Below are 25,784 nucleotides of genomic sequence, written 5' to 3' on the forward strand. Positions count from 1 at the left end.
TCGTCGTCGTGTGTTTGCTGCGGCACGTACACCGAGAGGGCGAGTGCGGGGCTTATTGTGCATTGTGCTTGATATTAATATCTCGCCAAACACACACACACAAAGGAAAGATCAATAGCACGAGATGTGTTAATGTTGGTCAGCTGTAGGGAGATCTCGTTGAAGAATGCGTGAGCTAAAGAGTTGGCCGAAATGGTTCGCTTTTTGAGGCGGAATTGGTAAAGCAAATACAAAGATATGCTAAGGTGAAACCCTTTGCTTACACATTTCATGCCAGTAGAAGTGGCAGTGTTTCGTAACATCGGAGTTAAAGCTACCATGGACGATGAAAATGATCAAGCGACGAACCTACCAACTTCATTTGCATAGCGCAGTTTCGAATTTTCAATGGAACTCTCGTTCAATCTGTGTTGCAACATACAGCATTACACCAAATGACTCCCCAACTTCTTGATTATTAACTCTCGTCTTCTTTCTATTTTCCCTCCCGTCCCACACAGATGCACGGTGGTGCTGTTCAACTCCAAAAAGCTGTCCCAGAACTTCCTGCTCAACACAACGAAGAAAGCCATCACGGCGGTCGCATACTCCGAGTGTGGCCGGTACCTGGCGACGGGCGAGTGTGGCCACAATCCCTCGATCAAGGTGTGGGAGCTGGACGCGTCCGGCGGCCCCGGTGGCGGTGGTGCGATCGAGAACGGGGCGGCCGGTAGCATCGTGGCCGAGTTCTCGGGCCACAAGTACGCGGTCAGCTGTGTGGCCTTCTCGCCCACGGGCAAGTACCTGGTGTCGGTCGGGTCGCAGCACGACAACATCGTGAACGTGTTCGACTGGAAGGCGAACCTCAAGATCGCCTCGAACAAGGTGACGGCCAAGGTGGTGGCGGTGAGCTTCAGCGAGGACGGCAACTACTTTGTGACGGTGGGCAACCGGCACGTGAAGTACTGGTATCTGGAGGGCAGCCGGAAGTACAAGGAACCGATCCCGCTGATGGGCCGCAGCGCCATCCTGGGGGAGCTGCGCAACAATGACTTTTGTGCGGTGGCGTGCGGCAAGGGCGAGATGGCGGAAAGTACGTACGCGATCACGCGGAACGGCCATCTGGTGGAGTTCAATGCACGGCGCCTGCTCGATAAGTGGGTGATGTGCAGGACGAATGCGGCCAACTGTATGGTGGCCAGTACAAAGTACATACTCGTCGGTTGTGCTGAAGCCATCGTGAGGTAGGTGTTTGTTTGGAAGCCATTTCAAAAGATGACAGGAACGAATCGTTAACGCTTTCAACCCTCTATATTTCTCTTTTTAGGGTATTTAATGCCGAAACGCTAGAATACATTACCACCCTGCCCCGGACCCACTTTCTCGGCGTGGATGTGGCGCAGGGCGTCCACATCAACCACATGATGGCGGTGCCGCAGAACGCCAAGTACCCGGACACGATCGCGATCGTGTACGACGAGGCCCGGTCGAAGGTGACGTGCGTGTACAACGACCACAGCCTGTACATCTGGGACCTGCGGGACATTCGGCGGGTGGGCAAGAGCCAATCCTTCCTGTACCACTCCGCCTGCATCTGGGGCGTCGAAACAGTGCCATTCAGCTACCAGCAGCAGCTCCGGCAGCACAACGGCGGGGCGGCGAACGGGGCCGGCGACACGCTGCCGTCCGACTGCTTCATGACCTGCTCGTCCGACGACACGATCCGCGTGTGGGACGTGGACAGCTGCGAGACGAACGAGGTGTACCGGAAGAACATCTACAGCAAGGAGCTGCTGAAGGTGCTGTACATCGACGACGAGCTGAACTTCATCAAGGACACGGACAATCCGATCCACAGCACGGAGAAAAACTCCAGCTACGACGGGCGGAACGGGGTCCGGTGCATCAAGATCAGCCCGGACAGCCGGCAGCTGGCGACGGGCGACCGGAGCGGCAACATTCGAATCTACAATCTCAGTAACCTTAAGCTGATCACAACGATCGAGGCGCACGACTCGGAGGTGCTGTGTCTGGAGTACACGAACGAGAAGATCGAGCGGCGGCTGCTGGCCAGTGCTAGCCGGGACCGGCTAATACACATCTTCGACTGCGAGGCCAACTATCGCATCCTGCAGACGCTGGACGACCATTCGAGCAGCATCACGTCGGTGCGGTTCATCGGGGCGGGCAAGCAGTTCCAGATGGTGTCGTGCGGTGCGGACAAATCCATCATCTTCCGGCACTTCCAGAACAACGTGTTTCTGCGTGGGAACAATTGCTCGGGAAAGAACACGCTGTACGACATGGAGGTGGACAGTAACAGCAAGCACATACTGACTGCGTGCCAGGACAGGAACATCCGCGTGTACAGCACGCAGAACGCGAAGCACACGAAAACGTTCAAGGGTTCACACTCGGACGAGGGCAGCCTGATTAAGGTGAGCCTCGATCTGAGCGGGATCTACATTGCGACGTCCTGCACGGACAAAACGCTCAGCGTGTACGACTACTACTCGAACGAGTGTATGGCGCGCATGTACGGCCACAGCGAGCTGGTGACGGGGCTAAAGTTCACCAACGACTGCAAGTATCTCATATCGGCCAGTGGCGACGGGTGCGTGTTCATCTGGCAGGTACCGCACGACATGATCGTGACGATGCAGGCCCGTCTGTCGCAGCAGGCACTGCGGTCGGGCTTGCAGCCGATCCCGCGTACCCTCCAGCCCACCAACCCGTTCACGGATGCCATTCTCAACCACCCGCAGCCAACGCCACCGGCACCGAGCAGCGTGTCCGAGTTTGGCTCTCCGCCGAACAGCGCATTCCTGGTGGACGATGCGCCGGGTACGCCCGGGTACCGGTTTTCCGACGTCGGCCAACTGCCCCAGTGGGCCAAGCGGAAGCCGTCGGAAGATTTGCAATCCAGCTCGCCCGTGCTCGGTAGCAGCCCGAGCCAGACGGGGGCGAATTTTGGTGGACTAGCACCGAAGCCGCGCGGTCGCTGGGGCCAGAAGGGTGTCGGGGGCCAGCTGGAGGATCCGTTCGATTTGCGAAACATCGTGGAGAGCAGCCCGCTCGGCACCACGTTCGTGGGTGGCGAATCGCGGCAGCAACCGACAACGCCACAGCCCAGCGCCACCGCAGCGACCGGCCAGCCGATACATCCACCGGCCACCAACACACCGACGTCCGGGTACAATAGCAGCGGCTCGAAGGATGTGTACAGCAACGCCTACCTCAGCGAGGACAGCTCCATCGACAGTGGGCGCGAGAACCGGCGGCCCGATCTGAGCTCGTTCCTGCACAAGAAGATCACCGAAACGAAGGCGCTGAACAGCCTGAACTCGGAATCGAACACCGAGCACGACGGGGACGTGGAGGACATTTCGGACGGTGAGCGAACGAGCTCGGACCACGGCATGGTGTACTACCCCTCGGCGGCGCCATCCACACCGACGTACGTGTACCCTCCTTTTCAGTTGTCACATTTGAATGTGTTTTTAACGAAAGCTTCATCCATCGTTTTACAGGGATTTCAAAATCAACGAAATCGACACGAACGAGCTGCGCAAGTCGATCCGGCGCCAGAAGCTGGAAAAGCAAGGCCTTAGTCTGGCGGCTCAGTTTCAGAGTGCCGCTTCCGGCACCGGTACCGGCACGTCCGACGACGAGGATGAAGGCTCGACGCCCAGTGGCGATAATGCGGATCGATCGCTTGCCTCCACCCTCGGCGGAAGCTCGGAAAGCATTCCGCAACAGACTTCGTCCACCTTTCTGCAGGCCGTTCTCGATGGGCCGGGCAGTTTATCGGACCGGGAGCGCTGTAAGTCTGTGGCTGCGATAGTCAACCGAGAGAAACGTATTGAAAGCTTTTTTCCTCTTTCATCTCTGCAGCACAAGCGCGCAAAAGCATGAGCGCCAAGCACAACAACGATGCGAAGATTACCACCAGCATATCGAAATCGTTTGCCAACAACAAAAAGGAAGAGCTGATGAAGGTGATCAACGAGGCAAAGGCAAAGCTGGAGAATGTGAGTATTGGAGCGGTGTGTGGGTCCGCTGAAACTCCCCTCCCGGAATCGAATCCCGAACCCAACCAATCCCGTTTCGAAAAGTGTACTTTAAATGTTTTAGCATTCCGTGTCCTATTTTCCAATTTCCCTCATTTCATCCAATCGACGACGTAGACATGTGTTAAAAATTAATGGCCTTCCTCTTTTGTTGGGATTGTGTGTGTTTTTTTTCGCCTTTGTCTGTTTGTTTATGTGTTACGCTGATTTTCATTTATTTTTAATTATCGCTCATGCGTGTTGTTGTGTGTTTCTCCCCGCTGCCTATATGAAACCATCCTTTCCTGCATTCATAAATAACTCCTTTTTGGTTGAAACTATGTATTTTCTAGGGGATAATGTTTCATAATAAGCGTGAGATTAAACCTCCATTAAATTATGCTCAATTCAAGGTGAGAATCCGTGTGTTTCCATGTTTTTTTTTTGGTCCATACTACTACTGTTAAAGCATTCTACTACTGCTCACTTGCACACAGACACACAATATGCTTGTAGAAGAAGGTGATGTTTTAACCCACTTTGTGTCGATAACACACAGTGATTGCGCTTGTTCATTGTTGAAATGCATCGCAAATTTTAATAATCTCACTTTCAGTTTAATATCTTCATTCCTCTTAAGTGCGTGACATCCCTTTCTAATGATAGAAATAACGCTTTAATGATCTTTTTTCGCTTTTAATAACAAAAGAGTGGCCATTTCATAAACCCTACTTCATAAAAAGACCTACCAAAGCTAATGATAATGCGACACGCTCGTTTTGAATCCACAAACTCCTGGTAGCATAATGCTGTCCACCCAGGAAAGCTATCAAAATGTCATCAATCAAATCAACCGTCCAACCACCTCCTCCTACCTTTTCTTTGTTGCTCTCCACTGTAGCAGTGGCAATGTCGATCGGTAATTAATCCATTCCAGTTGCAGTTTGCAACCGATTTCCACCTACACATCGCCATGCTCGGTTAGTTCCGGCTGTGGTTTTGCTTTATTCTTCCGTGCTGTGTATTATTTCACAGTGTTGCATTTGAACAATGCACACCCGATGGGGGAGAGAGCTAAACACTACTGACTGGCCACAGTAGAATAACACAGATCGAATGATTTACGATGCAAAGTCGGCACGGTGTGTTTCTCGTTTGCTCGGTCGAAGGGGTGGACTTTTGTGTTTTGTAGGAGCTTGTTTTCGTTCGCATGTAGAGTCAATGTGATTCTTGCTGTTTTTGATTTGGTTTGTATGCAATATGACAAAGAGTAAGAGCGTCATAAATTGTGTTGTTTTGGACGGGTGTGCAAATAAATGGAAACAGATATAACTTATGTCTCCATGCCAATGCCGATGGAGGTTTGAATTTGGTGCAATAACATCTAGCATTTCGTAAGAATAAACTACATTTTGGCTGTGGCTAATCAATATTTTCTTCAAACTTTAAGTTACAATCGCGTGGTTTAACAATTACCTTAACAAAAATTGATCCAGATGATCAACATTCTTCTTAAAACAGCCATTTCCTCCTCTGTAATCCAACCACTAATGCAACTGTCCACTGGATATCTTAACATCTTTCCACTAAATACGCTTCAGCATCGTTGTATGAGTAAACTAATCAACTTTACTATTCCACAAATGCTTCCAGGTCGGCTACCGGTCCGGTCTACGCGCTAGTCATAGCATATCCGACTTGAGTCACTCGATGAACATGTCGGGAGCGAGTCCCAACCGCACGCAACGGATAGGTAAGAGTTTTCGCTTCCCTTTTCGTATCACACCTACACACTGTCACACATCTCCTTCATTCATTTTTTCCCCATTTCGTTGGTGTTCTGTTTTATGTGTTTCTTTTTTATGTACTAACATTCCACAACACGAGACCAAAAGCTAACTCAAAGTAGTGATTTGTTTATTTGTGTGTGTGCGCGTGTGATCACCATCACCACAGGCTTGCTCTGCGTGTGTTTCGGGTTCAATTTTGTTTTATTCACATTATATTGATTTCTTTTAACACATTTTCCTGGTTGGCAGGAAAGTGAATTGGTTTGTTCGCTTGAACCAGAAAGCTAACTGCACTGGGAGAGAGTGGTAGAAAGCTGTTGATTGTAGGAAGCAAGTAAAGATAGCAAAAAAAGTAATTAATACAATCACCGCGCTATTGCTGCCGCAGTTTCCTGAAACAATTCTGAAATAGTGTCCAAATTATGATATCATTTTGTTTGATTCGATCTTCTGTTCTTTTTGCCATTCTTTGTTCTTATTCCGTCCAACGTGTAATCTCGGCAAGCCCGTCGACGACGTCTGGAATGTATTTTTCATCTCGCAAAACGTATTTTCTCTTCCCTATACTTTCCATGCCGCTCATATTCTTCTTCGCTCGTTGCAACCGGTTTGTTTGCGATACGGTAATAAATGGTAAATGGTTGTTTTGTTGTGCGGTTATTTGTTTCTTGCCGAATATTGGTGCCATCCTTTTCTCTATAGAAGTAGATAGTAATCTAGGTCCGAGAGTGTATCACCCCGGTGCTGGTGCAGCGGGTCCTTACGGAGGAGCGCCCGGCATGCATCCGAACTCATCCAATTTCCTTCACAGTGCCGCTCCACGCTCGAAGCTGGCCCAGAATTGTATGCTTATGAATCAGATACAGCAAGAGCTTCCACCGTATCCACGGGACGTTGGCATCTACGAACCCGGTCCTGCCCAAAGGCCGGACAAGCTAGACCTGGTGGAGCTACCCCCGGTGCCAGCCGACAAGCTCCGAAAGCATCCCGGCATTCTGAAGAACTACAAATCCTGTCCCGTGTCGCCGGTGCACGAAGAGCAGGAATGGTCGAGCCCTTCCAATCACGACGAATCGTCGCACAACCAGCAGAAAACGCTGGACCGTACTGGGCGGCAGATGCGCCACTCGATGTACTACGAAGATGCCAAAACGATACTGAGCATGATACACTCCGACACGGAAAAGATGATACGTGAAATCACGAGCAAGTACGGCGATCTGGACGATATACAACCGACGGGAAAGGTAAAAGAGGAGGGAGGAGAAGCAGTGCCGCCACCACTACCGTCGACAGTGGCCAAAGCGGGCTCTAAACTACCCGATACCAAAGCTTCCACCGCTCGCGAACACCACGAACATGGATTCCTATCAGAAGACGAACCTAACTTTAGCTCCGACTCGCTGGAAGATTGCAGTCTCGATCTCGACCTCGAGCGGCAAGGTCTGCCGGTGCCAGCGAGAAAGAAGCAAACCTGTGCCAAACATCACCCGGCGAAGCGAACGCCACTCACACTGCCAAAACGATCCGTTTCCGATTACTTTATCTACGATCAAGCACCGCAAGGGCCGAGCGAAATCCCCTACCGCAACGTATCGCTCTCGGACATCCTGGATGACGAGGAAGCGATCCGGCAGGCGGAGAATCGATTCCTCGAAACGCAGCGACACTCGAGCGCTAGCTTCTTCCTCGGTCAGCAGTACCCCACGAGGAAAAGCCAGGAAAGCATCCTTTCGGACGAGTACGGAAGTGGAGGTGTTAGCTTTTGCAACAGCATGGAAAGCATCCTGTCGGACGATTCGGAGTGCAAGAGTGCCCCGCTGGAGGTGCTGTTCGGGCGCATCCGCCGCGATCATCACGGTCAGGCGGGACATGGGCATGGCGCCGGGCGTAATGCGTCCGGCAATTTCGAGTACAAGCTGGAAGGACTCGGCTGTGCTACGTCCAAATCGTACGGTTCCAGCCCGAACGCAGGCTGCGGGTTTGATTACTACATGCAGGGTAACTATTTCCATGCGACGACCGCAACTGACAGTAGCTACTTTGGGATGGTACAGGATAGCCTGGAGTACGGGGGACATGAGCGACGCGTCCGGCAAGGTGCACCCGGTATGCCAACGTCCATGAGCTATCCACGGTTTCTGCCCAGTCTGGCGGCTTCGGCCGCCGCTCCACTGTCCTCCGGGCGGGAGGAACTGCTTTTCAACGAAACGTTCGAGGAGGGAGAAGATTTCATCCCGTCCCTAACGTCCAAGGCGGCTCAATATGGCGGTGCTACGGTGAAGAGTCTCAGCAAGGACTTTGCCAACCAGCGGAAGCAGATGAACTCCAATCCACTCTACAACTGCAACGATGGAAGTGGTGTTGCTGCTGCTGCCGCTGCTGCTGGGGCAGGAAATGGAGATCTCTTCATTCGAAAGACGGTTAACGCGACAAACCAGCACCAAATCACCCGATCCGACATCTTCGGCACCGAATCGTCCGTGTACGTGATGAAGAAGTCGTGCAGTTTTGAGATCGAAATGGGCGGTCGTCGCATAGCGCGGAACTCGAAAAAATTCGAACAAAACCTGCAACGCTTCGAGCAGGAGCGCAAGCAATCGAACGAACGCTTCCTTCATCAACAGTTTGGCGGCACGTTGGAGATGGATTACGTGCCGCACAAGCCACCGGTTGCGCATCGTCGTTCCGCCAGCATGAAGGGCCGGGGACGGGTACGATCCAAGGAAAAGTTTAACACCATCATCGGCCAGATGAGCAATTCTCCTGGACAGTGCGACGAACCTGCAATGATTGGCGGTAAGTTGCGCGACTTTGTCAACCGGGACTTTGTGATGCCAAACAAACCGCCGTCTTCTGAGGTGATGTCCGTGTCCGTCGGTGGGGCACCGCGCCGCTGTGACATTGGGGAGGAAAAGTCTTTCGAGGTGTACGTCGCAGAGAAGGGCGTCAGCGAGGACGACAATATGGACAGTTTGGAGCTGCTTTCGAAGGCGAAAAGTGCCGCTTGCGTGCGGAAAGAAAACTCCACCGATTCGCTCGACGCCCCGGGGACGGTTGAGGGAGTGACGGAGATCGGTGTGGAAGCGCTGGAAGAAGGCATGGATGCGGCGCCCGAAGATGAGGACGTGAATGCCGCTGTCGATGCACTCGCGGCGGAAGAAGCGCTAGAACTCCCCAGGAAAAGTCTCACCCAAGGGGCAACGAGCGAGCTGGAAAAGCTGATCGATCGTGGTTTGCTAACGAGCGGCGAGTACAACCGCTTCCTGGACATTGAGAAGAAGATCGACATCGTTAACAAGCTGGTGGAGCTGGAGGAGCGCAAGCTGGAGCAGGAACGGACGGCCAAGGAGCATCGCATGCGCCCCTTCAACTGTGATCCCCGCCAGAAAGGGTACGTGAAGAGTCTGACGGAGAACTTTGACCGGCTGGCGAAGGACGCCCAGGAGGAGCTGGAAAATGAGAAGAGTTGGCATCTGGCGAAGGCTCGCATGAAGCGCAACTTTAGCCTGCCCGATGTGCTGGACTTTGGTGCGGACTGTTGCTGCCGGCATGCTGGGAAGTGCTGCGAGCGGCGCGGCGACGGCGAAGAGGACGATGACGATGAGGCCGATGAGTGTGTGTGCTGCGGGGACGGTTGCAATGCGTACAAGCAGAAGGACGAGGAGGAGCTGTCGGAGAAGGACGAAAACTCGATGGCGGCGGCGGTGGCGGCCGTGGCAGCGGCCGTCGCTGCCATCGGCATGTCGCACAGCGATGAAGGTGTTTATTGATTGTCTTTTCCAGCTCGCTCCCGTTGCAGCCAAAGATGTTGTTGTTTCAATATGTTGGCTCTTTGGTTTTACTGTTTCAAGTTGATAGCGATTCTCGTTTCTTTGTTTGTGTGACGTGTCTTTTCTCCTTTCGTTTACCATTGTGCACGAGATATTGAGTATGTTTTGTTTCATTTTTTTCTATTTCGTCCAGAGAAGAATGTTTCGCATGATACATTGAAAATACAACTTCTTCTATCTTTTCTTCAATTCTTTCATGTTTGTTCAATACGTCTAATGTGTCAAAGGCCCCGTTTTTCCATGTTCAGAATGATTTCAAGCTTTTTCTATGTAGTTGTTGACTCTTTATCCTATTCCTTTTGGTTTGTTTTTTCGGTGATGGGTTCTTGTTACGCTATTGTTTTTACTGCTTTTAAGGTGTTTTGGTGTTTTTTTTTTTTAAATATATTATCAGTATTGCCACGCTTTGCTTTAATGATGCCACGCTACTAGTGACTCCACTTATCTCCTGCCTTGCACCATATCGTTCTTTGCTCCGTCATGTAACGGCGTCATACTAGCGATGAGATATTCCATAACTCCATCACTATCTTAAAAAAGGTGTAGGACGGTTAAAGCTCATCGCATCTTTTAATCTTTTTCGGGGGATACAAACTCCCCATTTTAAATTTAATTTTAAAATAAAATTGTAATTCGCAATCTCAATTTGGATGCATTTCTTCGCGACTACAATAATGCAACATCATAAACACCTAATTTCGCCCACTGATCCTATTGTAAACAGGTTCTTCACATTCCTGGTAGCCTTTCTCATGTAATTATCATTTCCGATAGCAAATAGTTTCTGTTTCGTATCCTAACCGTAAGCGTTGTAGATATTTTTTTCGTTTTTTCGTTGCACCCCATAGCTGTTGAAAGTAACTAAATGATTATTTTAGAGCGAATTTCCTGCGTGCCATTACGCAGCAGGGAAGAAATGCCCCCTTCCGCGAAGGCTAATGTTAAATGAATTTGTTTTTCTTTTCTTTTTTCTTTTTCTCTCTTTCTCTCTCCTGTACGTGTTTGGTGTGTGCGACTGTGAAAAATCAAAAATCCTAAAAAACGAACATTTTCCTGATTTAACTCTCCCCGTACTTGTGTATGAAACTCAAACCACAAAATCTCCCTTATACTGGGAATGCTACACGAAAAAAACGTGCCCCAAACACACAATGTACTCCCCAATCAAACAAAATACTCCCCAAAAAATCAAAAACAACTGTTCTGTAGGCGGTAATCCCCGAAGCTTAATCTCTGCGCAAGATAGTGAATCTTCGATTAGACGTGCTTGTTCGCTTAGTGATTTGAGTATGGGAAAAGGTAAAGCATCGTTTTTATTTTTTCTTATTTTACTTATCCGAAAACATTATACTTCTCTCTTGCTCTCTTTTACACTCCTGTTTGTTTGTTTGTTTGAGTTTTTCGACTTTATTTTCAACATTGTTTTTTTTTTACTTTTATTGCACTTTATTACGTTGTTTTTTTCTCGATTTAATTTTCATCTTATACTTCACATTTTTACTTCCACACTACTAGTTCTGTGTGATGTTGGTTAGTTTCATTTCACACTTGTTTTTGTTTGATGATCACTTCATTTTGCATGTTATGTTTCTGTTAATTATTAAAAAAAAAACAATATATGATTTAAACTCTTAAATGTCTCTTTAAGTTCAATTTGATTCATTTTCTAAAATTTTAAATTATCAATGTCAATTATGAATCGTTTTGTCAATGTCGAAAAGCTATCAATTTTCTCTTTAATATTCAAAATCTCTTTTTCTCAAATAGTTTTCAAAAAATAGAATATTTTGAAAATAATACATTTTTCTTCTATTTTTTTTTTTTTTTGTAATTTTCTTTCCCATCTCTGAATGGCATGATTTTCCATCCTCAATGTGCGGTTTTCTTTCCTTCAACTGTGTTTGCCCGTTCGTTCCGTTTGGCTTTGACGTATGAAATGAACGTACTAATGTGTAGGCTACAAATCGCCCAATCAATCGACGGCTGGCAGCGGACAGTACAAACCATCGGTAAGCAACCGAAACACCAGCACACCGACACGAAACACACCGAAACGGAGCACGTCGTCGGTCGGCAAGGGCGGAGCCTCGCTGTCCACGGGCATGGGCGTGCGTAGTATTTCGGTTGGAATGCTTAACCAAGCGGTAAGTATTGCAGTTTCGCAATGTATTTTTTGGTATTTAAACTGATTTTAAAACGATTTCTCGCTTAATTTTCACAGAGTGACTCCGAGGCGGAACCGGCAGGCACACGGGGCGGTCTGCTGAAGCCTACGATTTCTTCCCAGAACAAAATCAACGGCACGGGAAATGGTACCGGGCCGGGCAGCGGTGGCAAATACATCAACCCCCGCAGCGCCGCCGGTATTATTAACCGACGCAAGGGCCTGCAAAATGCGTACAGTAGTGGTAAGTATGGGCAAAACGCTCCTTTCCCTTCCCGGCGTTTACTAATTATTATCTCTTTTTTTAGTAAATATCTCTACCGCCGGTCAGGACGAATCCAGCTCGGAAGAGTCGCCCACCAGCACGGTCAGCACCGTGCCAGCGAAACCGGCCGTACCGCCCCGGCCGCGTAGCATCGCCTTCGAGCACAAGCGGATAGCCAACGCTAGTCAGTTGAACGTGAAGAAAACGGTGACCGTCGGCGGTACGACAACCATACCGGCCGATGCCACCACCAACGGTGGCAGCAACAACAATGGCAGCAGCAATAATGGTGCCATGCTGCCCGTAAAGGATGCCGATCTGGACAATGCTGACCGTACGTGTTTGAGCTTTTTAACCGTGAACATGGATCGATTGTGGAAAAAGTCACTAATTTAATTTCGAATTTCGTTTCCCTCGTTTTCAGTTACCAACCAGCTCTGTACGAACATTATCAACCAGCTCGTGCAAACCACCTCGACCGTGATTCAGCTGCACCAGCGGCTCAAATCGAGCGACGAGGCAAGCATCAATGGGCGCAACAATTCGCTCATGCTGAAAGAGCTCGAAAATGCCGTCATAATGACGCAAAACATGCTCACCAAAGTCACCAACCGGTAGGTGGAAGATGGGCGAATTCCAATGCCATTTGTTACGAAAATCAGCTTTGCTAAAAATGAATTGTGTGTCTCTCTCTCTCTCTCTCTCTGTGCCCGTTTTGCAGCAATCACAACGACGGTATCAACAATAATAGTATGAGCAACAACACCAACAATCAAATCATGTACGAAAAGTGTGTCGACATGCTCAACCAGGTGCAGAAGCACGTGAACAATAACGGTTAGGATGCTGCGTCGAGCCTCGCCAATGTCCGTGCGGATGTGTGCGGGGAACGGTGATCGATAACAGTCTAAAACATCAACAACAACATATACCTGTGTTCATATCCTGCTCGCACACACACAAACAAGTGGGAAAGGGTATGCAAAAACAAAAACAAAAAACGGAAACATTCCCCAGGATAATGCCGTCAATTTTCAAGCCGAACGACGAAATTGTAGAGAGTTTTATGTTTTACTTGAATGGATTGATTGTTCTGTGTAGTGTGTGTTTTCCGCTGTTTTCTGTCTGTGTTTTTCTTTTCCATCGCAAAGCTTGTATGGAACGAAACACGAAAATACGAAATTGGATTACATTTTTTACGTCCGAGATGTTGTGTGTATGTTTGTGTACGTAAGCGAAACGATGAAATTCATTAGTCGATGAAGATATATCAGCGCCATATCTAGAATTGAGTTAAACATTAAGATACGAACCGAAGGAGAAACCCTGCGTAAACCCCTTAAAGACATACGTGAAGAAAAAAACAAGATTTTATGCTGTAAGTAAGACATCTTCTTTCCGTAAACAAATCATATTTACCTATTAATCTATTAATGCACCCATAAGAAACAGTTGCTTAAGTTTAGTCGCTAGCGCAATTCAATAACGTGTGTTTGGAATATGATCGTCCGCGCCAACAGAGCTTTGTTGCCGCAGCGAGTTCTGTTTTGTTCTGTTTTGCGTTGCTCGCGCAAACACACAAAATTAACGTTAAGGATAAGCGATAGTTTTTGTTCTGTTAGCGAAACCTTGTTTATGGCAGGTCTGTTGAGTTTTGAGCATTTGCATTGCATTGTGAGGAGTAGCAAGGAGCAAACAGAGAAATATCCATCTGCATCTACGCCGTCCAAATGAGCTTTTGTTTAGTCGAAAATTGTTAGTTAGTTTGTTTGCTTTTGACTACCAGCTTCACTCGTGGTCGTTAGGGAAAAAGCATGTTTTTGTAGTTTCGTTCATAGAGAGAGAGAAAGAGAGAGAGCTGCAAGGGAACTCGAACATTCTGCACGTGTACCGTAGATCGTTAATCTCCCAATCTGTTCAATAGCATTGTGCACGTTACGTTTAGGTGGTATGTGTTTTGGTAGTAAAATTAAATGCTAGATTATTGTCCGTTTTTCTTTCCCCCACCCTCTTACAAACACATGCCACGAAAACACATACACACGTTGAAACGGACGCATTTTAAACAAAAATCGGGTACATCGAACTATATCGTCGGTATTCCCGCGTGAGCGTCCTCTTCTTCTTTGCAATTTATACTCTTATTAATCGATAGTGCTTAGACGGCATGAAGAAAGGACGAAAGTGTTCATATGTGTATGTGATTGGGGTTTAACGTATATATATAACGTACATATGCAAACCAAAAGGGATGGGGTGGGGAGAAAAAAAGAAAACGCCTCTAATTACTAAGCCACGGCGGCAGAACCGTTTCAGTCAGTACTAATAAACTAAGCCTAACCGCGATATCATGCTAAACACAAAACACACACAGACAACATTAAACAACAACAAAAAAAGCTATTAAATCATATTGATTTACCTTTTCCTTCCCTCATTAACGAAACAAACAAACAAACAAAAACACTAAATCATAATTAACCTACAATGCTACGGCGAAGGGTGGAATGGGCGGACGAGTAAGAGTGGGTGTAAACGAGTAAGGAATTTAGCAAGGAATTTAACGTTTAATCAATGTGCTGTGGATGATGTGACTATTCTAAACGTGAAGCCGGAAGGTGGTCAGGTCGGAAGGAAGAAGCGCTGGCAAAGTATGTGTGTGTGTGTGTGTGTGTGGTGTTGTGTAGAAAACATAAAAACACACATTTCGGTGAAAACCACGCATTAACGCTGTACATAATTGACGCTTTAAAGAAGTTTGGTATTTTGTATTCCCATCGGGCCATCGGTTCTCCCCCATTGGGAAGTGGTTTGAATTCGCTACACACCACCAGGTTTAGCACACACACATACATGAAGTAGTCGAAGGTGTACGCTATTTAATGGGAAACTGTAGAAGTAACACGAGAAGTACTTATTTTAGCCGGTTTTCGATGAAAAGTTAACTAACTCACGCGAAGCAAACCTAAAACATTGTCTTTCCAGAAAATAAATATGAAGTGAAACCTCAAACCTCAAGAAAAGCGCATAGTAGCAGTGTGGGTGCGTGTGTGTGGTAACGTACATGATGAGAAAATTCGAACGACGAGGTACCTAAAACAAAAGTAGCAACTATAAAGCATAGCAGAAAGCATCCAGCAATTCACCCGGGAACGGGCAAGTAGATAGTGCGTGTAAGGAAATATTTACAAATGAACGATTTCAACCACACTTGTACTACTACCCCATCTGGGGTGCATTTTGTCACGTTTGTTTTGCAATAATAGCATGCAAATCTTGCTACAAAACTGTGCTATCTGTGTATAATGCTCTTTGTGGATAGGTGACATTACGAAGAAAGAGATGCACTCTCGAGTCTCACTACACACAATACAATTTGTAAGGCAAAACACACCACCACACCTTAGACGTGGTGGAGGCAAAACTGTTCATCAAAACAACAACTTTATCCAACTTTCTCTCTTATTAACGTTTAAACGACTTAGTCACTGTCATTGTCATTTTGGTCATGTATTTCAATCTTACCAAAATAATGTCCAACACACACACACTTACAAGTAATTAAAAGAACGTTTCTTCCAACACCGCGCAACCGCAGGATGTTGTCAGTTTTCATGCCAAACCTTCAGCAGTGTAAATGTGAAAAGTGTCCCCGGAAAATCGCTTAAAAAGTTCATCTCCCGTGCAGTTAGGAGTGTTTTTGACGGTAGTAAAAGCGGTATGAATTAGTCCGTTGTACATTTCGTACGGAAGCAAAAACGAAAACTCTACCCGCCCGCCCCCATTATTAAGATCTATCGCTATTTGCTACAACACTACATCAAGTATAAGTATATATTAATAATTATAATTATCTCCTTTCGCTAATACCGTCGTTATTACTACTTCACTCACAAGCCACGGAGGTGTGTACGCCCTTACCTACAGGCAGGCAGACCTGAGTGCTGTTAATAATACACTCACAAAACTTACACAACACACTTATGAACGCTGGGGGAACAGGTCCCAAGACGACAGGATACATCGTATCGGAAAGCACATACAAGAACTGAACAGAAGTAAGGATTTGTGCAAGAAAAGCAAAGAGAATAGTGAAAACAAGGGAGACAAAACACCTTGTGCAAGGAATTGTGCTCACTGGCAGGAATTAAAGGCGAACGAACAGAGTAACAGGAAGCTTGGTGGCCGTGGTAGCTTGTATAAAACAAACCCCCCCATGTTTAACACACTCGAACTCGAAGGTGAACACTAATTTAACATATTGATCCACAGCCAACATACATGGAGGGAGACAGTGTAGCATACTAAAAAAAACCGCCAAACTAATGGTAACAAGCGCCGTGACCGTGTTAGGGCAGCGAAGGAATACGCGGATCGTAAAAGGAAAGAAGTGACAACAAACAGCAAGCAGTACGATCGTATATGTGAGAAAACGGAAATGGAAATATATTTAAAAACCCAAGACAATTTAAAATCCAAACTGAAACGCTTGCCGCGCGCTTGCGCTCATAATCACAGGACGCTTTTTGGTATATGAACGATTACGAAAGAAAGCATCGAGTATAGAGAGGGCTTAATGCTGGTGAAACGACGTTCTCTCATCCTGCTTTGTGAAACCTAATAGCTATGCTGCTTCTACTAACATCTTCAGCGGCCCATCGCGTTGCGTTCTTTGCGTTCGGTGCTACGTGATCGATCGAACGTCCAAACGAGCCACGGATGGGCGGCATGCCGAGTGAGTTATCCAGCAGCAGGGTATGTGGAAGAAAAGATCCCCCCCAAAGGACGGGTTGCTTGCGTTTGCAATGGCAAGGAATTTTGGTCCCTTTCGGTCGGGATGGAAAGCTGTGGAAAGAAGCTAAACACAGGTAGGTTTGAGGAATGGTAAATAAATAATTTTAACATAAATTAATGGGAAAGCTTTTTCTACCAAAACTATTAACCCATCATCCGTGCTTTAAACGTTCTTTCTGTGCCCACACTCGAACACACACACACACTCTCGTCCAATTCGTGTTACCGTTAGTCGCTAAGCACAACCACAGTGTAAATAAGTGTACAATTTTTGGAGTATTGTTTAAAGCAGTAATTTACCATTTTATTACTTGATCGAGCTCTTCATCCAACCAGCAAGGCAAATAAAATTCAATGGAGTCTATAGACACCCTGTGCATACCGTGAAATGTGTGTGAAATCAATATTAGAAGAGAAAGAATCGCCTAGTGAATAATGTCCGAAAATTCTCAAAATTCTGAATCTTCGAATGATTAATCTCTATGAAGTCCATTTCCTTTAGTGATTGTAAGTATATGAAGGTTAAAACTGTAACATATCTCCATGGAGTACCACTCACTGTGAAACCTTTTCTTATCATTTTAGCTGAAACCAACACACAGTATCCAACCACACCAAGGCAAATTTACAAGCTAGTGAAGTGAGTGCAAATACTACCCAATCAGGAAGAGCTAGTGGTCATCATCATTTATCAAACATTAGCAACAAAGAAAACGTAACACAAAACAGTAAGATGCCATTACCCAGATTACTAAAAACCACTTCAACACCCTTTTATCAGCAACCGGTGCACCATATCACATGTTTCTTTCGTCCAAATTAACCCACCCGTCGACCGAACCAGCGCACCCACCCTCCAAGGTGCGGAACCCGAACGACGCCCAAATGGTGGCACACACGGTGACGCTACGATGAAAAGCGTAAGATAACGCAACAAAACGGCGTTGCGTTCTTCGCCATCGCGATACACATCAGCAGCAGGGAGGCAGAGATGTCCTTTCGCACAATCTATGTCCGTGTGTGTGTGTGTATTTGCAGCCCGAAAATTGGAAAGTGCAAACATAGACGAATGTAAATCGATTCCATTTCCATCCCGCGAGCGATGCTTCTTCATCGGCCCGCTTTGCGCAACATCAAAGCACGTGGTGCGGGGTTGCGTTACACACAAAAGGCTGCTGCGGGGTGGATGGAAAGCACACACTTATTTGCACTGTCCGAGTGTGTAATGGCGCGGGGATGGAAGCTGTACAGCCGCAGGCCGTAGCTATCGATCCATCTGTGCTGCAGTGCACACAGGCCGGATTCGCCGGGTTTGTTTAATTTCGTTAATTGAAATAGTGTCGAAAGCGACACCGGCAAGCCCGAGATTTGTGAGGGACGAAGTGCCAGCCGTTGACACAACAGTTGTTCGAGTGTCCGTAGTGGCATCGTGGCGATGGACACAGTGAGGGGACACACACACGTGGTGAAATGGCTACCGCAAAAAGCGGAACGAGAGTTCGCTTCGGAAACTAAACTAACTCTAGTAATCGAACCAGTAGACTGTGTGCAAACGTGTGAGAGGGACAGAGCAGCGGCTAACCGAAGGACCTTACTCCCTTTTTGTGGGGTGTTGTTTGATCTAGTGCAATTGATTTGCTTTGCAGAAGAAGAAAAAAATAGGAAAGGACAGCAAAAGCAAAAGGGGCAAGCTCGGTTGAAGCTCGTTGATAAGATGCCACATGGAAAAAAACGGAAAACTGAAGTGAAAATGGAAATGGCCGTCGGGTGTCCGAGGCTCACCGGAGAATGGAGAACTCCACCCACACGATCTGATGGTCATCTGGAAGCCGCTCTTGTTAAAAGTGGTGTGCAAAGTAAACCTCTCTATCTGCGCTGGTCCCAGTCTCCTGCCCGGTCGTAGCACGGGTACGCGTTGGTCAAAGTGGCCAACCGGTCCGAAGGTCCGAAAGTAAACGTGTAATGTGTGCTCTTCATCCGGGCACTCTCAATAGAATCTTTCGCTCTCTCTCTCACTCACACACAGAGACCAAGAGCCCAGTTCGCATTAAAATTGTATGCCAGCATTTGAAATGCATGGACCAGACAGAGCAGTGGCCGGCGGGATGGTGGTTGTCCCCGGCATGGAACTGACCCGAGCGACCGAGAAGGTGTCCATCGCCATCAGGATTCGGTGGCCGGTGTTTCTACCATTCAGCTGGCTAACAATCCCTCTCTTCAGGACCTCCCTCTTCGTTGGGCAGAAAAAAAGACATTCAGAAAAACGGAACCCTGGGTCGATCCGGTCAAAAAGGCACACACGCTCGTTGTTCGTGGAATTTTCAGCAAGTGAACACCACAGCCCGGGCTTTTGGTGAACGAGCACAAACGACACACACCACCATAACCTCCTTCCTGTGCTTGATGGGGAGAGGCAATGGGGAGGAAATCAATTTTCCGTTCGCAAACAGTGCCGTTAAAGACTTCACACTTTTTTTACAGCACACTTGTAGGACAACGATTTTTGAAGGACAGACACCAAGCGACGAACCGTATGCATAGGAACAGTGTATCCTTTCTGTTTCGAGCTATTTTTAGGCGCAATGTTACGTTGAAGCATGTGAGCACGTGTGTACCTACAGTTCCGATGGTATGTTCCGAAAAGTCAATTGGAAAGCTGATGCAAAGCAAAAAAACAGAACAACATACATGTGATTGATAAGTAAACGTGAACCACAGTGTACCGTGTCATTCGCGTGTCCCAACAGCGTCCTGTTTCATTTTACAGCTACAAAAGAGAGCGAAAGTGAGCGATAGTCCTGGAAACACCGGCACCGGATGTCGTGCCAGTTTGGTAATTGTTAATGTGACACACACACACACGTCAAGCATTGTTTGATGTACTTTTTGAGCGATGATGAACGGATCAAACTGTTGGCAGGTCTTTTTTAACCGAGGTCTTCGGAATGGATTGTATTAATCCACTGTCACCGAGAGTCTACCGGTGACGTACCGTAACAGCTGGTAAAGAGCACTAGAGAGCGAATTGAGGGATAACAGTATTGGAGTAAGTGTATTTGCATGATACTTGCTGAAATGCAATGTAATTAATAAGGATTAGGATGAATTTGATTATTAATGCGCAAAAAGAGGGTGTTTTTTTAACTATTATTATGAATTCCGTCAACCGACAAAAATGTCCTTTTTTTAATCCAGAATGGATCATATTTTTAGAGCGAGATATTTGAAATGAATTTACTTAAATTCAACATTTTATAGAAAAAATAATGATTGATTTATATCGAATTTAAAGAAAGAAAAAATATCAATACATGAAAAAGGATATCAAACAGGAACGGGAAGCAGGAGAGCATATTGGAGATTATTCTGGTAACGAACTTATAATGAAAATTGTTGCCCTTCCCTCTCACTTACTCATCTCTCTTTACTAAAATTCATTTAGGATTAGGCTCTCTCCACTTATCGGCATTATAATTCTCCACTTCTAATTATAATAATTACCCATATTTCTAATTACCAATAGCAATTTCGATTCGGCAACGTCCATCAGAGAGAGAGAGAGAGAGAGAGAGAGGAGAGAGAGAGAGAGAGTATCGAGGAAAATGTGCCAAAATTTGCCAACCTTCCCTTTGCGAAGCTAATTACTCGTCCGTTCCCTGACATGCGATAATTCGTCATCATCATCATCATCGTCAGGATCATAATTTTCACACACACCAACAAGCGTCATTTTGCGATAAATGCCAGGGAGACAAACGATTTACTCCTACGCGCCCAATTACACCACCCAATATGCTCGCTTGGTGTGTATGTCCCCCACAACGATTAACCCCTCACCATGCCGGGTGCTAATCGGTCCCTGCTAATTTCGCCGTTTATTTATTGCCTGTTGGACAAGGAACGAACGACGAGCACAGCAATTGGTCAGAACGCTCTCGAAAAGGGGGTTCATTTCGTATGGTGGTCGAATGGGTGCGTATAGTAAGGATGTGTGGTAGCGCAGAAAATGGTGTTGAAACGTTGAGTAAAGATTTAAAATTTGATGCATCCACATACCGATTGAAAAGGTTACACAAAAGCTAGTTGGCATAGTGTAAAGCTTACTTGCCAAAGTGCGATTAGTGATAGTAGCAGGAGTAATTATTGTTTGCATTACTTACTAGGAAATAGATACTTTGAGGCTTTATTTGCACTGCGTGATGAATAATTTATTCGACCAATCTCCCGCCCGCTCCACAACAAAACCTCAGGGGCCCGCGAGCCCTGAAGTGCGTCCCGAAATCAACCCTTCTCCGTCCTTCTCAAGTGGCCTCGGTGGTGGTACGGTACGCGAAAACGTAGCGCTCGACCGCTAACCGGTTGTTTTGCTGCCCTTTCGACATTATAATGCCCTCACTCGCCGACCAACATTAGTAAAGCAAGCAAGCAAGCAAAAAATAACAACCAAAACCCCGTTGGGAAAAAAGAGGGTTCGACTCTCTCTCTTAGCAAAGGCAAGCACGAAAAAACAACGGATTGGGCGAACAAAACACAAGGGTACCGGCCGAAAGGGGGAGTCCGAAGAGCAAAATAATCCATCCATCTTTCCCCCTTCCCAGTCACCGCACCGAACAAAAAACCAACGGCACCAACCCGGAAAACTAATAAAACTGTAACAATTAATTTACGTGTGCTCACCACCACCACCACGCCGCTTGAAATGTAAACATATTAACTGAACAAGGCACAACAGGAAAAATACTTCTAGCAAACGGTGAAAACAGCGGCTTGTGTTGCCCCGCTTGCTTTGGTTGGTTGTTGCGGTGCAGAATAATTATAGGGGTGTGCATGTGCATTTTTGCCAGCTCTAACGGCCCTCTCTCAAGGGCATGCCGGCAGAAGTGTGGTGGTGGAAAATTAGGAGATTGCTAAAATGGGAAGGTGTTTTTCTTCTAATGGTGCATGAAGTGGGCCATTTTTTAGAGAGGGTGAAAGAGCGGGGACAGGACAGGAGTTTTGGTTAGATGTTGCATTTGCCTACCCGGTAAGTTCAAACGAGTTGAACAGAAAATTGTTGTACAATTATTGCGAAAATAGTGGAAAATTTAGTTTCTCTTTTCTTCTCTCGCATTTTCAATTTTATAGAGATTTACCTAATTTTGAAATTGCTTGAGAGATGGATCGAAGGAGGCGTTGAAATTCTATTTTTTAAATTGTACGTTAAACCCTTGCTTCATATGATCATCTTCAATCCTGATCGTGCGAACCCTTTAAATATTCATTACATTAGGCGTCATCCATCAATTACGTGACGCAAAAATTGGTTCTGATGATCGGATGCTCAGTACCGTTTGCAATGTTTTTGCATCACCATCATCAGAAGCATATTTGTTTACATGAGGAAAGATGACGAGCGGAGTTTGTATCCTTTCGCTACTTATGAGGGATTCTGCGACCAATCGAAACGCTACTAGCGTGGACCAAAATTCAAAGTAACAGAAGATCATCCATACCAGGAGGAAGCTCTATCGATCCATACTTTCACTAGTGTGAGAATATTTGTAGCTTACTCTATCTTATTAGGCGCTTATCAAATGCTCTTATCATACGAGAGGAAAGAAGACGATCGGACTGTGTATCCTTTCTCTTACTCCCTCCGCTACCTTTAAGGGAAGCTGCGACCAATCAAAACGTCACTGGCTTGGACAAAACTTAAAAGTATCATAAATCATCATCCATCAATTACGTAACGCAAAATTTGAGCGGCAAAAATGGCAGCTGCTTAAAAAACCTTCCAAACTTATTGTAAATTGTAAATTTGCAACCCCAAACTGTAAAGTTGGAAGCAACCGACGTTGGTATGCAACGTTGATATGAAGTGCCTCCCTAGCAATGACGGACTATTCGGTAAAGAGGTACATATAAAGCAGCAATATCCGTTTTAGGCTAACATAACCGCAAAGGTTGTGAATTAATGAAGAAGAATCAACGTTTACATATTACTCATTTTGTTCTTCTTTTTTTTTTGCCTCAACAACCGTTGTCGGTCAAGGCTTGCCTGTACCATATGTGGGTTTGGCTTTCAGTGACGCTTGTTGACACCCCCTCTCATCCCTACCAGCGTTACGTGATTGATGGATGACGCCTTACTCATAACGATACAGCAAATTACCTATTCCATAAAGGCCCGTTTTTATAACTCAGCTACAAAAGTAAACACATCTTCACCAGCCAAACACAGTTCCTACCTCAAACTGTTCATTTGTTAACCTTTCGCAAGATAGTTTCATTGCTGATTATCGTTCACCGTTGCTGCAACGTTTGAGAGGGAAAAAATAAAGCACTACAGACCCTTTTCCTGCACCCGGCTACAAAGCGACGAACCCCTCCGGGGGTTCCAGGCAAGCGTTAACACAACTCTCCGCTCTAAGCCAAACCTCAAACATACAACCAGCTCAGAGCACAAAAAACATGCCTCCGGTGTAGTGCGCATGTAGAACAACGTTGTTCGCGCGCGCCAAAAGAAATGCACGGAAAACTTTAAATCGAACCTCAAACACAACACAACAGAACACAATTTTCCTCCCCGGAAATGGGAAGAAGGTGCTAGCCAAAAGTGTCCGATGGACTCACTCGAAAGAGGAAACAATACTTTATGGCATTACAAGCAGGAGAGAGAAAAAAAAACCTTGAGAAAGGTAAACAAGCTCCATTTTTGTCGTAGTTTGCTTACAAAGCACTAACAAATTGGAATGCTCGCGATGGAATCTACATGTCCAATCAAAAGTAAGGTTTTGCTCTTTTTGTGTTTGTCAAACCGGTAGAAGAATTACGGACCGTTTTTGCTCATATTGCAGCTTGCTTTTGTTGCTAGCGTTTGGGAAGATCACATCGCATTCATTGTGAGTCACCATCATTCATCAGCGGGCAATTAACTGGGTGGAAGAAAGATGTGTCTTCAAGATGGGTTTATTTTGCTCAACTGCATGTTTATACTTGTTTATGCCTAAGCAAATAGAGATTAGGGCTGTTTTTATGTAGGTTCAGAGTGTATAAGAACCCCATTAATATGTAACTACAGAGTTTTATGGACGCTTTTCTCAAGGCAAGGCCCTTTAAATTGGCTCAAGAGCACACACACCGGCTCTTGAGCTACCTTTAGAGTCGATACATTTTTGCAGTAGTTTGAAGTATGGGTGTTTTATTCATTTTTAAACCACTCATAAACACTTCGAATCGGAACCATCGTCGTCGTTTTCTATGCCAAATTGCCCCCGCTCTAACGGATTGATTTAACTCCACTCTCACCACCAACTTCCAACTCTTCTACCAAAATACGAAAGCGGTCGATCCCTGGTGCAGCCCGTTGCACACCATAGGAGGGATTTTTGTCCTGGGAATGGGAAGTTTTGTTCCCATTGCCAAACCCGCCACGCCACCGTGGGGAAACGGGGAGTGGCATTGAACGGTTTATAAACGGGTGGGCAGACATCAATGACATTTCTGGCTGTGATGCAAATATGCATAAGAGTTGTTGTGGTGGTCTTTATTGTTTTGTCCCGATGTGTTGTGGCCTAACGTTTGGGCGGGTTCAATATCCGTCTATTGTTTCTTTGCTTGGGCGTTTTTTTTCGGCCGGTTGACATTTTTATCGGGAATCAAACAATCGTCCAACACGGCATGGTGTCGGTGGTTTACAACAACATGATTAATTTTTAACGCGCTCAATTAAACTAGTGTTTGAACGTTTTAACAGGGTTTTCTTAAGCATCAAGCTCAACATCATTAGCAAATATTTATATCTCAACAATATTCATGATCATTTGAATGATCTATCGTTGGTGGCTTGGACTTATTTTTGGTACAAACATTGAACTTAAAAGTGTTAAAAATTGGAAATAGAAGCTTATGAAAGACTATCAGGAATACTACAGAATTTCAAATTAATTAAATTATTAATGAAAACTCCGGGCTTTGGTTCTGCAAGAAGTATGAAACAAAAAACAAATCTTGAACGAATACCAATAACTAGCCCATCTTTAAAGTCTTTCCTGCTGTTGTTGGGAACAAAGACTCTAAAAGAAGCTCCCAACTAAGGACAATATCTGAAGATTTGATCTCTTTGCCAAGTTATCATATCATACAAACGATTATACTCTTTTCCCTAGTTCTTTTTTTACTAACTGCATATTAAGGTATTCTTGGCCAGATGAATTACAACTCCCAATACTCTATCGTTACAGAATCGAATACTTTGTTGCTTTGCGCCTCAAAGAACCATGCTTCTCAATGAAATAGCATCGATTAAGATCTTAAAATTGATCTATCTATTACCTCCCGATTGCTACGTCTACGATATTCCCGTTTATTCGGACCCTTTCTTTATTGGCAAAACAGATCATCAAAACATTTGGCAGCAATGATTTTTGAAGCATGAAACGCGTACACACACACTCGATCCATTTCACAGCTGCTGATTGTGGCTGAAGCAATGATTTGATTTGAAGATTGTTGTACCTTTTTTTTTGGGTTGCCTCACTGCTCACCAAATACACTTCGCCGAATCGGAATCACACCGAATCATCATCGTCCCAAACACCCCGTCAATAATCCAACCCCGAATGGACGCGAACGGACGCATCCAACGCATTTGTCCAAAGTCGTCGAACCGTCCCACGACGCTGCCTTTAATCGGCTGCTTAAGCCGGAAAAAGGAAGCGATCCCCGGGGGCAAGGTTTTGGGGGAAGCAGAAGAAGCATTAGGAACTGCTACCGAAACTGGGCGCAGTTTTGTTGCCTTTCGTCGGAGAGCACTCAAGCATGCAACAATACATCTTCGAAGCCATCTTTAGAGCACGATATGGTATTGATGGTTCTGGAAGATCCTACAGAGAAGCAGAAAAAAAAATCCGTGATCTCAAGAACTCTGCC

At 46.0% G+C, this 25,784-nt stretch overlaps 1 protein-coding gene across 3 annotated transcripts in view; it reads left to right on the top strand.

Annotated features, from left to right (window-relative positions):
• Positions 1–17,263, top strand: part of LOC120959422 (uncharacterized) — a 63,960-nt gene extending 46,697 nt beyond the window's left edge. For 2 of the 3 annotated variants that reach the window (XM_049610309.1, XM_049610308.1), the window contains 13 exons: positions 501–1,223; positions 1,307–3,436; positions 3,510–3,802; positions 3,874–4,010; positions 4,382–4,441; positions 5,682–5,781; positions 6,521–9,580; positions 10,861–10,950; positions 11,608–11,795; positions 11,873–12,059; positions 12,124–12,414; positions 12,505–12,694; positions 12,802–17,263. In XM_049610309.1, coding sequence (XP_049466266.1) covers positions 501–1,223; positions 1,307–3,436; positions 3,510–3,802; positions 3,874–4,010; positions 4,382–4,441; positions 5,682–5,781; positions 6,521–9,580; positions 10,861–10,950; positions 11,608–11,795; positions 11,873–12,059; positions 12,124–12,414; positions 12,505–12,694; positions 12,802–12,922 — 7,570 coding nt within the window. In that variant the 3' untranslated portion in view covers positions 12,923–17,263. The remainder of the gene's footprint in view (positions 1–500; positions 1,224–1,306; positions 3,437–3,509; positions 3,803–3,873; positions 4,011–4,381; positions 4,442–5,681; positions 5,782–6,520; positions 9,581–10,860; positions 10,951–11,607; positions 11,796–11,872; positions 12,060–12,123; positions 12,415–12,504; positions 12,695–12,801) is intronic. The other variant, XM_040382792.2, reaches the window with a different exon arrangement.
• The last annotated feature ends 8,521 nt before the right edge of the window (positions 17,264–25,784 follow it).

The sequence above is a fragment of the Anopheles coluzzii genome, chromosome 3, assembly GCF_943734685.1.
Source record: "Anopheles coluzzii chromosome 3, AcolN3, whole genome shotgun sequence".
NCBI classification, from domain to species: Eukaryota; Metazoa; Arthropoda; class Insecta; order Diptera; family Culicidae; genus Anopheles; species Anopheles coluzzii.